The following is a 14074-nucleotide window of genomic DNA, read 5'->3' on the forward strand; positions in this document are numbered from 1 at the left end:
AGATGGCGTTGTGTCAATAATTGCTGAGACAAGGATGTCTCTGTTAATTAGCATAGGAGAGTCAATGGGGGCACTTGGGGATCAATGCTGATGGCAATACTAGACATGGTTGTAATAGATCACTGTACATTTGTTGGGTTGATGTTTGCTGCTAAATCTCCATGGAGACAAAAGAGTCGGACACAACTGAGCGACTGAACAACAACAGTAACAAGAAGCCAAGATCAGCAAATAAGCAGACAAAGGATAGGGGTAAATAGCAAGAGCTATAGGATTCTTCTTGGAATGAGGGCAGGATGCAAGAGTAGTCAGAATTGATCCATGACTTTAGAGAGACCAAAAAATGACTCCCTGTGTATACAAATATTCATAGCACCTTTTTTCAAAATAGCCCCAAGCTGGAAACAACCCAAGATCCATCAAATGGTGAAAATCTATTTGTGGCACATCCATATAATGGAATGCTACTCAGCAACAAAAAGGAAACAAACTATTGGCTCACAGGACAACATACCTGAGTCTCAGACAGTATGCTAAGTGAAGCCAGACACCAAAAGAGAATAAATATTTTATGATTCCATTTATATAAAGCTTTATCTACAAAAGACAAACTTAACCCATAATGACAGAAAGCAGACCAACAGTTGCTGAGGTTGGGGTAGGGAGAGCTGAGGGGGATGGGTATATGATGTAAAGGAAATACTCTATCTTGATCATGATGGAAGTCAAATAGGTACATGCATTGGCCAAAACTCATCAAAATGTATACTTAAAAATAGGTACATTTCATTGTATGAGAATTATACTTCAATAAAGTTGATTTTTAAAACAAGGGCTTTCTGATGAAGGTTGTGACCCAGAAATCTCAAGGAGTTTTAAGTCCAAAATCTAGACAGGCAGAAAAATTAAAAACTAGCCTACATCAGTTATGTGTGAAATGCATTTGAAAGCTCCAAATAATTGATGGCTTAAAAACACAATTAAAACTCCTTGTTATATTTTATTGATTCTGACACATTTTTTCACAGCAATACAATAACAAAGCAATAGAACAAGAATGATTGGCAGTGGGTTTTTTCTTAATAATATATAATAGTGCATCTTAACAGTTAATGAAACATGTTTTGTTTTCCTAAAACATTTACTTATTTATTTGACTGCACCAGGTTTTAGTTGTGGCACATGGCATCTTTAGTTGACACATGTGGGATCTAGTTCCCTAACAAGGGATCAAACCTGGACCCCTTGCATTGGGAGTGCAGTGTCTTAGCCATCGGACCATCAGGTTAAATCTCTGAAACATGTTTTGTTTTTTTTTTTTCAAAGTTGAGAGACAGCCCAGAGCTGATGTTTCAGCTCCACAAGATAACCAGGAATGAAGGTTCCTTCCTATTATTCTCTTCTGCCATTCTCAACCCTGGCTTCCATTCTCAAAGTGACTTCATGTTGCCTGAGGGCTACTGGCACTCCAGTCATCATATTTATTTCTCAAGCAGCAGGCAAGAAAGGGATAGACAGCAAACTGGGGCTCTAAGGTGACTTCCCTGATGTTCCTCTCAACAATTCTACAAATGTGTTCGTATCTAGTTGCATGGGAGACTAGAAAATACAGCTAACCTTGAACACTTCCTGGTGGCTCAGAGGTCAAAGTGTCTGCCTCCAATGCAGGAGACTCAGGTTCAATCCCTGGGTTGGGAAGATCCCCTGGAGAAGGAAATGGTAACCCACTCCAGTATTCTTGCCTGGAGAATCCCATGGACAGAGGAGCCTGGCAGGCTACAGTCCACAGGATCGCAAAGAGTCGGACACGACTGAGCGACTTCACTTCACTTCACTTCACTTTGAACACATTGCCACCTCTTGTGACAGTCATGTCCTACTCTTTGCGACCCGATGGACTGCAGCACATCAGTCTTCCCTGTTCCTCACTATCTCCTGGAGTTTGCTCAGTGTCAAACAAACTGACAAGAGATTTGAACTACATTCCCCTTTCAGGCTCCGTGGCTGTGTTCATTATTCTTTTTAATTGATACAAGTCTGCAAAGGTCGATTAAGACCAAAATACGGACGTTTAAGTAAAGGATGTAAAGTTATTCTGCAGGTAATAGTTGAACCACTGAAGAGTTTTGCATAAGGAAGTGAAATGATCGAAGTGTTGTTTTCAGACACTAATCTCATAGGTCTTTACACTAAACAAGCATATCCAGAAATACCGGTCAGAACTCACTACAGCTGAAAAACTATCCCAATATTCTGACTCATTTCATATGAAGTGTGCATATCATGGCAGTTTCTTGGGATCACTGAGGTGTTATATATTGTAACAGCAGTTTTATATCCTCTATTACATACAACATATAAGAACAAATGGATGTTGTACCAGTCATGGCGGGTTATGAGCAAGTTACAATACAATAACAAACAGTTCCCAAATTGCAGTCAATTCACTTTTCAGTTTCATGCATTGGAGAAGGAAATGGCAACCCACTCCAGTGTTCTTGCCTGGAGAATCCCAGGGATGGGGGAACCTGGTGGGCTGCCATCTATGGGGTCACACAGAGTGGGACACAACTGAAGTGACTTAGCAGCAGCAGCAGCAGCAGCAATGCACAAAAAGTTTATCTGTATCTCACACAAAGTCTGTTGTAGGCCAGGTAAATTTTCAGAACACTTGCCTTCCATAAGTTTTATCTTTACTCTATGCTTTGATCATATGTCACCCCTACAACATCTCTACAGTTGCTGCCACAGGGTAAGACACATACCTCACTTTCATTCACAATCCATTGGCAAGAACTAGTCACACAATTACAATGGAACCAGGAAGTAGAAACCTCTCATGTGCCCAGAAAGGAGATATGTGTATGGATGAATATTAAAGCTTTCCAGTACAAAAGTCAAGTCAAAAAAAAAAAAATTAAATGGCACCAACAAATGAAACCATATCTCATTGGAGATGTGACAGTCTTCAGTCACTGATCTTAAAAAAAGAGGCTCTTTATTCCATAATTTTCCTTTCCTAACATTTTCTTGTTTTTCATGTTCATATGCAGCCCTCCTCCCAGTTCATGAGCTCTGAGTGAATCTGCTTCTATTTCCATGTTCCAAAGTAGGCTCCAATTTGTTTAAGCCAAGTAAGGCAGTCCATTTCCTTTGGCACAATCATTGGTTCAGAGATAGGCATGTGACTAAAACTAGCTGCTGAAATTCATTCTCATGGGCTAGTTTTAGTCACCTATCCATCTATATACAAAAACTAAAAATGTACCTTGACATCTCACCCCTAAAAACATTACTGAATTGAACATAGATCTAAGTGAACAACATAAAGTATAAGATTTCTAATAGAAAACAGGAGAAAAACTTTATGACTTGAGTTTGAGCAGAGTTCTTAGGTATACTAAATGTGTAATCTAGAAAAGAAAAAAACTGATACATCAGAATTCATCAAAATTAAAAACTTTTGCTCTATGAAACCCACTATTACAAGAGTGAAGGAACTAGCTACAGATAGGGAGAGAATATTTACAAATCACATATCTGGGAAAGGACTTGCATCTCTAGGAGTACAGCCAGAGCCTGACAACCTTGCATGTTTCCACGCAGACCACAGAGGCAATGCCTGGACAGCAGCTGAGCTGTGACAGAATGCCATAAGGCCTTGTGAACCTCCTGGTACAGGAGAGCACGGGAGACACCGGATGTGCTGCTACAATGTTGTTTCTCACTTGCTCTCCAAGTGAGGGGGCCTGTCATGGGCCAGGTCTCACTGTTTCCAGATTTTGGTGGAGTCTGAGGCTTTCTGCCTCACCATCCATAAAGCACACCTGCAGCTGTAAACTTGATTAGCAGCATGCTGGAATGGAATCCTCTACAGGAGCGTCCCATCCTTCTCACCGCAGTCATCTGGCCTCTTTCTGTTTGTGTCATCGTGTGTAAAGGCCACAGAGGGCTGGCACCTTTGGCTATTTATTTTTGCATTCTCTATGTAAGCAAAAAACTGAGTATGTAAAGGGCTCATTGTTTCTTTACTGGCTGAATCTGTCAGCCTGAATTTGCCTGGTGCTTGACAGTATTCAGTTTAGTTCAGTTCAGTCGCTCAGTCGTGTCCGACTCTTTGCGACCCCATGAACCGCAGTACGCCAGGCCTCCCTGTCCATCACCAACTCCCAGAGTTCACCCAAACCCATGTCCACTGAGTTGGTGATGCCATCCAACCATCTCATCCTCTGTCATCCCCGTTTTCTCCTGCCCTCAATCTTTCCCATCATCAGGGTCTTTTCAAATGAGTTAGTTCTTCACATGAGGTGGCCAAAGTATTGGAGTTTCAGCTTCAACATCATTCTTTCCAATGAACATCCATGACTGATCTCCTATAGTATGGACTGGTTGGATCTCCTTGCAGTCCAAGGGACTCTCAAGAGTTTTCTCCAACACCACAGTTCAAAAGCATCAATTCTTCGGTGCTCAGCTTTCTTCACAGTCCAACTCTCACATCCATACATGACCACTGGGAAAACCATAGCCTTGACTAGATGGACCTTTGTTGACAAAGTAATATCTCTGCTTTTCAATATGCTATCTAGGTTGGTCATAACTTTCCTTCCAAGGAGTAAGTGTCTTTTAATTTCATGGCTGCAATCGCCATCTGCAGAGTGTGGAGCCCAGAAAAATAAAGTCAGCCACTGTTTCCACTGTTTCCCCATATACTTGCCATGAAGTGATGAGACTGGATGCCATGATCTTAGGTTTCTGAATGCTGAGCTTTAAGCCAACTTTTTCACTCTCCTCTTTCACTTTCATCAAGAAGCTCTTTAGTTCTTCTTCACTTTTTGCCAGATGGGTGGTGTCATCTGCATATCTGAGGTTATTGATATTTCTCCCAGCAATCTTGATTCCAGCTTGTGCTTCCTCCAGCCCAGCACTTCTCATGATGTACTCTATTAGAACATATAAAGAACTCTTGAAGCTTGATGTTAACAAACAACCCAACTAAAAATGGGCAAAAGATCTGAACAATTCACCAAAGAAGATACATGGAAGGCAAAGTCACACAAGAATTCTGGGAAAATAACTCTACAATTTCTTATAAAGCTAAACATACATTTACCTTTGTGACTCCAAAATTCCTCAGCAATCAAAATGAATGAATACATAAGCTGTGGTATATCCATACAGTGCACTACTATTTAGCACTGAAAAAGGAATGAGGTATTAATTCACACAACATGAATGAAACATAAATGCATTTTGCTAAGACAAAGATATTCTTAAAAAGTTACATATTATATGATTCCATTTATATGAGTCCCAGAATGACAAAAATATAATAAAAGAATGAATATATCAATGGTTGTCAGGGGTTAGAGGTCTTCCCTGTGGCTCAGTGGTAAAGAAGCTGCCTGCCAATGCCGGAGTCACAGGAGATGTGGATTTGATTCCTGGGTCAGGAAGATCTCCTGGAGGAGGAAACTGCAACCCACTCCAGTATTTTTGCCAGAATGGCAAGAGGACAGAAGAGCCTGGCAGGCCACAGTCCAAGGTTTGCAAAGAGTCAGACAAGACTGAGAGACTGAACATGCAAGCATGTATGCCAGGGGTTAAAAGTGCAGAAATGATGTGACTATAATGGGACAGAAGTAGTTTTTTTTTTGGTGTAATAGAACTGTTCTGTATCTGTATAATAGAACTGTTCTGTATCCTGATTATGGTGGTGGTTGCACAAATCTATATACATGCTAAAACTTAGAGTACCAAAAAAAGACAATTTTATCATAGCTATGTATACCAAAACAATCAAATTTGCTATATATTAATTAAAAAATAAAATGTAAAAAGGAAGAATGAAAAAGAGAGAAGGAAGGACTGTTATAAAAGAGGGAGTTCCCTGGTGATCTAATGGTTTAGGATTCCAGGCTTTCACTGCTGTGGCCCAATTTCAGTCCCTGGTCAGGGAATGGAAATCCAACAAGGCACATGGTGTGGCCAAAAATAAATAAAATTTAAAAGTTACAAAAAGAAAAAGAAAAAGACTAGTGCTTAGTATTTGGGACTTTCCTGGCAGGCCAGTGGTGAAGACTGTAAACTTCCACCGCAGGGGGCACAGTTCAATTACTGGTCAGGGAAACAGGATCCCACATGTTGCACAGCAAACCACACCCCTGCTCACCCAAACCATGAAAGAGACAGAAAGTGAGAGATGTAGAAGACAAAACCAAAAATGCAATCTGTGGACCTTGCATGGATCCTGATTTGAACAAACCAACGACAAAGGGCATTCTTGATACAACTCAGAAAAATTTACTGTTAATCTGTAACTATATTTTAAGGTTTTTAAATTATGATCATGGCCTTGTGGTTATATATTTAAAAAACTTAATCAGACGCACATTCTGAAGTATATATGTATGTGAAATAAGATTATGTCTAAGATTTACTTTAAAATTACTGAAAAAATGGAGGGGTGATACATTGGCAAATGTTGAAGCTAGAGGCTCATTACACTACTTTAACAATTTTTTGAGTGTGCTTGAATTTTTATGTAATTTTTCTTAAAATTTGTCATGATAATGAGATTTCAAAAAAGGATATTTGAAAGGAGAACTCCTTTTCAACATTTATTATAAAGCATAAGACAGATCGGCCTACAGTTGACTTCCACCTCAATGTCAAATCTTTCCAATGACTTCAAATAAATAAATGCTGTGTGTGCCAAAAATAATACTGACATATGAAAAAAGCAGCCTCCTAGAAATCTTATACTATGAGCAAGAAACTACTAAAATTACTAGATTAGTAAAGATTTGCTGTTAGCTTTTTAAAACAGCAAATCAAAACAGCTTGTTTTATATAGTGTCATTTTCAAGGACACCATTAAAGAAACAAAGGGCAAAAATAATTTTAGGGCAATAATTATGATTTTAAAAATCTGAGCCAAAACCCAAAATTACCTAGGCTTTTTCATTCTCATTAATTATTTACACAGTGTGGCTTTCCTGCTGTGTCAGTCCAGTCTGTTCTTTTGAGTATTATTATTATTTATCATTTCTTGAGCACTTAGCACTGCGTGAGATACAGATGCTAAATTCCTTTCCCTGGGGGACAACAATTACAGCCACACAAGCAAAATACAAAGATTAGCTGTTGAAGAAATGAAAACTAAATAAAAAGCTAAGGCACACACTCTGAGCTCCCTGTTTTGCTTTATGGTTTAAGTTCATGATATAACACTTGCTTCTTTGGAGGGAGTGCAAAAGAAGACTGAATTTGCAGAAATAGAAAAACAGATTTCAGGGATCATTCTAGGAAATATCCTACCTTAACAATCCTTTTACTTTCTGATAAATACAAATTACAAGAACCTGCTCCTGGGATGCAGCAATGCGTGCATGGGACCTTTTTTGAACTGAACCGAACTGACTCTCTGCGTCAGGAATGGCTTCTCCTGGTCTGTGTTCCTGATGAGTGTCAAACACAGTACACCTTTCCCCCTACTTTATAATGACATTGTGCTGAGCTTTGTAGGCTAGGAGCAGCCCAAGGTTATTTTTACAGGCCCTGGAATGAAATTTCTCTGCAGTGTCCATTGGGCCAATTTGTAAAGAAACGTAAAGATAAACAGATACAATCTAAGTTCTGGCAGTTCTAAACTCCAGAATCAGGCCCTTAAGTTCCTACAGTTCCTTAGATTATATGAACTACTCTACAATTCATTTTAGCCAGCACAAGTTTTTGCTTAGAATAGTCTGAATCGGATTTCCTTGTCATTTGTACCTGAAAGAATCCTGACTCAGAATTTGCCCAAGGTCCAATAGCTGCTAAATGGTAACAGTCATCATTCAAATCTAGGTTTGTCCAGCTCTACATAGTAGGCATTTCCTGTTAGGTTACTTTACTGTTTATCGTACAGATGTTTAATTCCTAAAATCTAGTTTTCTTTAAGATTGGGAAGGGAGCTGGGGCTGGGCTGGGGTGTTTGATCTAATTCTCTATCGTTTCCTGGCAGTTGGTGTGAGGTGAAAACAACAAATACAGTAATACCTAATAAGAATTTATTTTCACCCATTTTGTAGATCTACTGAGCAAGAACTCAAGTCGACAATCATACAAAGTTCTACCCAAGAGCAAATCAAAGTTATGTAAGACACTAGGAGAGAATGGTATAAAAGTATTCTCTTTTCTCTCTGCTGTACCCAGTTGTAATGACTGCATCAAAAAACAATGTTTAATACCCACAACACCGAATAAAATATCGAGGTTTTCTAAGTTGAACAAGAATACATCTATTTATTTCCATTTAAAAACTACTTTATTCTCTGTCTCACCAATACATGCAAATGAAAACAAGTACTAAAATGATGCTGGCAGTTTACAAATTAATGGCCTATTTTTTGGTAATAATTAAATTAAATGTCATTTCTTTTTCCTATTTAAAATACTTCCTTTATTACCTTTATCATGATTTGAAATTATTGTTTATTTACTTCTTACCTTATTACAACTTGTTTATTCACTTATGGATCTTGCCAATTTTTTAAATCATAGTTTTCATCAATTTAACAGCCTGGCTTATAGATGACAACACAAAGTATAAATCTGTTAATTAAAAAATTATACTGCTCGCAAATAAAAGTCACTGTTTTGGTACCTATATAATATACCAATATCTTGAAACTATTAAGGATAATGGTGTGCTCTCCTAGCAATTAAACTGGGATGGAAGTCCCTTGAAAGCCCAGGTGTCAGTGATTTAAGGAACCAGTGGAATTCTCTTGTGGGGATTTGCTTAGCTGAGTCCTAGTGGTTTTAAGGCCCTAAGGTAGGAGGCTTCCTGCTTCAACCTAAGCAGCGCTTCACACATCAAGATTTCACATGGACTTGGCATAAGCTTTGGACTGAAGAAAGTGCTTCATTACTTAAAAACAGGTTTAGGGGTAGGGTGGTTGAAACCACTGTTCTGGGGAATTTGGAACTTATTTTGCATTGTCAATTATATTTATTCTTCATTTTCAAAATCAATGTACTTTAAAAAATTTAATAGTATAATAAAAAATTACTTCTGCCTCAATTTTAAAAACCTAAGCATTTATACTGACTCGATGGACGTTTGAGTCTGAGTGAACTCCGGGAGTTGGTGATGGACAGGGAGGCCTGGCATGCTGCGATTCATGGGGTCACAAAGAGTTGGACACGATTGAGCAACTGAACTGAACTGAAAGCATTTATGCTCTTTTAGAATTTTAGAGATAAGTGAAACATTAAGGCTTCTAGAATCAGAGAATCTCTGCCATTTAGCTATGCAAAAAATTAACAGTTTAAAACTTATATTGGGAAACTTTATGATCTTTGGATTCAAAGATTTCTCCCCTTGACTGTGTTAATCTTATATTAGCATTTGATTTCTTTCTCTATAGAGAGAACAGATAAAAACTTGGTTAGTGTTCCCTCCCTTTCTGTGTTGTATTTTATCTTGAGTAGATTTAAAACCAGATTAGCTGTAATAGGATTCCAGGATGTGGGCAGATGTCTACTAGTCATGGATGATCTCTCTTGCAATCAGCTCCTTCATTATTTCATTGGTACCACCATAGATTGTCTGGACACGGGCATCCACATAAGCTCTGGATAAATAAGAAGATGATTAAAGGAATCAACAAAGGATATTAGAAATTATAAATTTTGTCTCACCAGGTAACTATTAATTACTTTACAGTGTTCATTTAATGAAATTCAAACAATAAAAGTTCTTCATAAATTACTTTTTTTCTGTATGACATTCACCCTAGATTGGTATGATTATGAAATTCTATTCTGATATTGATCATTTGCATAGATTTGTTTTAGTTTGCTTGAAGAGATTACAAATTCAAAATAACATTTCTAAGTATGTTTCTTTTAATTTTGTAAAATTCAGCACATATAGTAAGATCCTAAAAAGTGCTATTTTAAATTTAGAAATGAATGCAATGTATTAATAGCTTGTTACCTTTAATGTTTTCCCCCCAAAGTTGAAATCTACTGGTTTTATTAAAAAAAAAAAGAGAAAAATACATATTTCCTAACATCCTTTACAGTCTCACCAATACTGCTGCCATCAGCAGTATAAATTGATGCTTCAGAAAATTATTACTTCACAAAGTTAACAAGTAACTTACTTTTTGGAAATGATTAATAATCACCCCAGTAATGTATGAGTTAAAAATACCGAGTGACTGAGCACACTGCCATAAAAAAAAGAGTTAACTTTTGATAGTGATGACAGCAAACATAACACTATATAGTTGTTTTTATCTTTTCTCATTTTATCCTCTCAGCTCTGGAATTAAGGAGGGTAAATATTACTAATTTTGCAGGTAAAGGAACTGAGGTGCTGAAAAGTTCATACATATACTAATTAATGGTTGCTATTTGATGGTCACATAATAGATCATTGGCAACCTGGAATGAAAAGGTAGGTATCTTGTCACTTTGGCAAATATCTTTTTAATTGTATCAATATTTTCATTGGTCCAGAAATGTAAGATTAGTTATTGAGCTTTGAAGTTTTCTAGTAGCCAAATTTAAAGGCATCTTTTTTTCTAAGCCTTAAACTGTTTTTTTTTTTTTTTTAATTTAATTTGAGACAAATTAAATGTGCTGGCTCTCTGGGAACATGATCAATTCTGAACTTTTCCTCGTCCTGGTTCATCATGGTACCTTGCAATGGTACCTTACTTGAGCACTCAGTATTTATTGATTTGATTTACTGTATTACAAAGGAATTTTAGAGTCTCAATACCTACTTTTTGATGAAACTTGAAATCTAGAGACATTTGTGTTTTCAAATATATTTTTTCTTTCAGACAGATTCCACTGTTGCCCACACAATCCAGAACTTTCATTTAGAGAACCTATCTGGCACTTCAGCCTACTTCAGCAATTTCAATACTTTTGGACCTTTTGGACCGAGTTGGGCACATTATTTTCACATTAAAGAAGTTCCAATGGAGTAGGTAATTGACAGAGACCAGTAGGCCTTTTATAAGTTATTAATTAAATTCAGTCATCAACTAAAATTCACAGAATGGCAGCAGAAGGAATGTTTAACCACACAGGGATGAAGCTCTTTATCTCACACTGTTCTTCCCAGCAAACAGGTCTTGAAATGGCAAAACTTAAGCATCTGTTCTCATAGCCCCAAGGTGAATGAGTAAGACTGAAGTAAGACTCACACTTAAAATCACTTATTTTTCTACAAACAGGAAAAAAATAAATAAAACAAAAAAGCATCTCCCTGATCTGTGAAACCAAGACTCAGCAACATGAACAGGCATAAGTTCAGTTTAGTCACTCAGTCATGTCTGACTCTTCGCAACCCCATGGACCACAGCATGCCAGGCCTCCCTGTCCATCACCAACTCTCGGAGTTTACAAACACACAAATAATACAGTTTAACCTTAACGTATAGAAAACACAACTATAATGATTTTTTCTATCATATCAAAATATGTGTACTTCATTCACAAACTGCCTAATGTATCTGATTAGCTTTTTTGATATTATCCACTACTCTCTTTTGTCATCTTATGAAAAGTTCTTTCCCTTTGTCTTTGGAGAGAAAAAAGTAGTCTAGTTTAAAAGTTCATACAGTCTTCAAACTAAGAACCTGGCCAAGAAGGGGATTGTTACTCCTGAAAGGAAGTATGTCTCTCAAATTGAAACCAGAAATTTCAAATAAGTCATCAAGTTACCATTTTTGCTTGCTACTGATCTGACGGAATTGCCTCTGAGAAAACAGACCAAGATTTATGCTATACTCTAATCCTGGACCATGCAGATGGCTGACTCTTCTTCACCTAAATGCCATTCTTAGGAACAGAACTAAACTAGACAAACATTGAACCACGACATTGTCTACATTTCCAAAAGCAGTTATAATAGCACAGTTAAGCAGAAAAATATAAATACCCATTATTATTTTACTTTCTTAAGCACTGTGAATATTATAAATAAGATGAGTTAATATTGTGACTAAAGCATAAAAACACACAGGAAAAATTCCAGCAATGTTTTAATTTCTGCTAGCGTAACTCAGTTAACTTCTGACTTCATGACTATTCAAAGATTAAAAAAAAAAAATCTGCTTTTGTTTAAGGCCTGTTTGAAAGTAGTTCTGAAAGGATATACCAAAACCCAAGTCCAAGAATTGATAAAGAAAAGGAAATAAGTTAGTTACTTCATGCCTACATTCTAAAGGAAGGAAAATACTTGTTGAGTTTTTATAGAAAGTTATAAATTATATATACCCTGTAATTAAAGCTTTCTGAGCTACCCAGTAGCTACAGGAAATTAGTAAATTACATCTATGCTGGAGCTTCTGTTCTTAATATAACTTGAATACAATGTTTATTTTCCTTATTAAGGACTATGAGCAAATAAAATGTCTTCAGTTATACTTGCCAAAATGATAAATTTGAAAGTAAGTTTGAATACTAGTTTAATGCTGTTTCCCTTTTAGATATTCTGTATTTAGATTAATATTATAAGAAGCTTTTAGAAGCTCACAGCATTCTCATTCTCAGATTCAAAACTAAATTGGACTTCTCTCTATATAGCAAAAAAACTTCCTTGGGAAAATTATATAAGCTGAAAATATTGCCAAATAAGAGGAAACATATATTTTCTATAATGATAAGGAGAAATGCCATGGAGGGATTACTAAGGCAAAGACTACAAGAAAAGGGAAAGAAGAAACTATGGAGATGGAGGAAGAAATATAGAAGAGGATGCTGCCTATTGACAAACTGGAACTGCTTTGAAATGGTAACAAGAATATTCATGTGTAATACAATAAAAAGGCTGTATTTATTCTAATTTGAAGGAAATACAAATTCTACTTAGAAAAAAATAACACTTTGATTTGTTTTTAGAGCTAAATAAACAATAAAAAGTTTCAGATTTTTTATTGACTTCATATGTAGGTTAATTTTTCTGTAATGTGTATTTTTTTATTTTAAAAAAAGTGATATTTTCAAAGACATACAAATGACCAAAAGACATATACAAATGACCAAGTATATGAAAAAATGCTGTATCACTAATCACCAGGGAAAATGTAAATCAACCACAATGAAATATCATCTCACATCTGTCTATTAGCTAAAAGGCCAAAAGGCAAATGTTGTCGAGGACATGAAGAAATTGCAAACTGGCACACTGCTGTTAGAGAGCATGCAAAGTGGTGCACAGCAGCTGCTATGGAAAACAGTACAGAAGTTCTTCAAAAATTTAAATAAAACTACCTTGCACTTCTAGATATTTATACAAAAGAATTGAAATCAAGGCCTCCAAGTGATGCTAGCACTCACTTGTTTAATGCGATATTACTCACAATAGCCAAGATGTGGAAACAACCTGTACATCCATGGACAGAAGAATGGATAAAGAAACTGTAGTATACAATGGAATGCTATTCAATTGTAAGCAGAAGGAAATTCTGCAGTGTGTCACCACCTGGATGAACCTTGAGGACATTCTGCTAAGTGAAATTAGCCAGTCACAGAAAGACAAATACCATCTGATCCCACCTATATGAGGTATCTAAGGTAGTCAAATTCATAGCCTCAAAAAGGAATGGTGGCTGCCAGGCACTAAGGAGAAGGAGAAACGGGAGGTTACTAACCAATGGGCATAAAGTTTCAGTCAAGCAAGATGAATAAGTTCCAGAGATCTGCTGTACAGCACTGTGCCTAGAATTCACAATACTGTATGGTGCACTTAAAATTCTGTGAAGAGGGTGGATCTCATGTTAAGTGCTCTTAACAACAGTAAAATAAAATAAAACAAAATAATTGATAGTCAGTGCAAATTAAGGGCTTCCCTGGTAACTCAGACAGTGAAGAATAAGCCTGAAACGCAGGAGACTTGGGTTCAATCCCTTGGGTCAGAAAGATTCCCTGGAGAAGGGAATGGCTACCCACTCCAGTATTCTTGCCTAGAGAATCCCATTGACAGAAGAGCCTGGGAGGCTATATAATCCATGGGGTCACAAAGAGTCAAACACAACTAAATGACTAAGCACATAACTTAAGAAGA

The 14074-nt window shown here is 36.9% G+C and overlaps 1 protein-coding gene across 3 annotated transcripts in view; it reads right to left on the minus strand.

Moving 5' to 3' along the window:
- Positions 1 to 980: 980 nt before the first annotated feature.
- ACADL (acyl-CoA dehydrogenase long chain) overlaps positions 981 to 14074 on the minus strand; it is a 51004-nt gene continuing 37910 nt past the window's right edge. For 2 of the 3 annotated variants that reach the window (XM_027965150.3, XM_027965149.3), the window contains one exon: positions 981 to 9620. In XM_027965150.3, the coding sequence (XP_027820951.1) occupies positions 9530 to 9620 (91 nt within the window). In that variant the 3' untranslated portion in view covers positions 981 to 9529. The remainder of the gene's footprint in view (positions 9621 to 14074) is intronic. The other variant, XR_009599422.1, reaches the window with a different exon arrangement.

Source organism: Ovis aries, chromosome 2 (genome assembly GCF_016772045.2).
Source record: "Ovis aries strain OAR_USU_Benz2616 breed Rambouillet chromosome 2, ARS-UI_Ramb_v3.0, whole genome shotgun sequence".
Classification (NCBI taxonomy): Eukaryota; Metazoa; Chordata; class Mammalia; order Artiodactyla; family Bovidae; genus Ovis; species Ovis aries.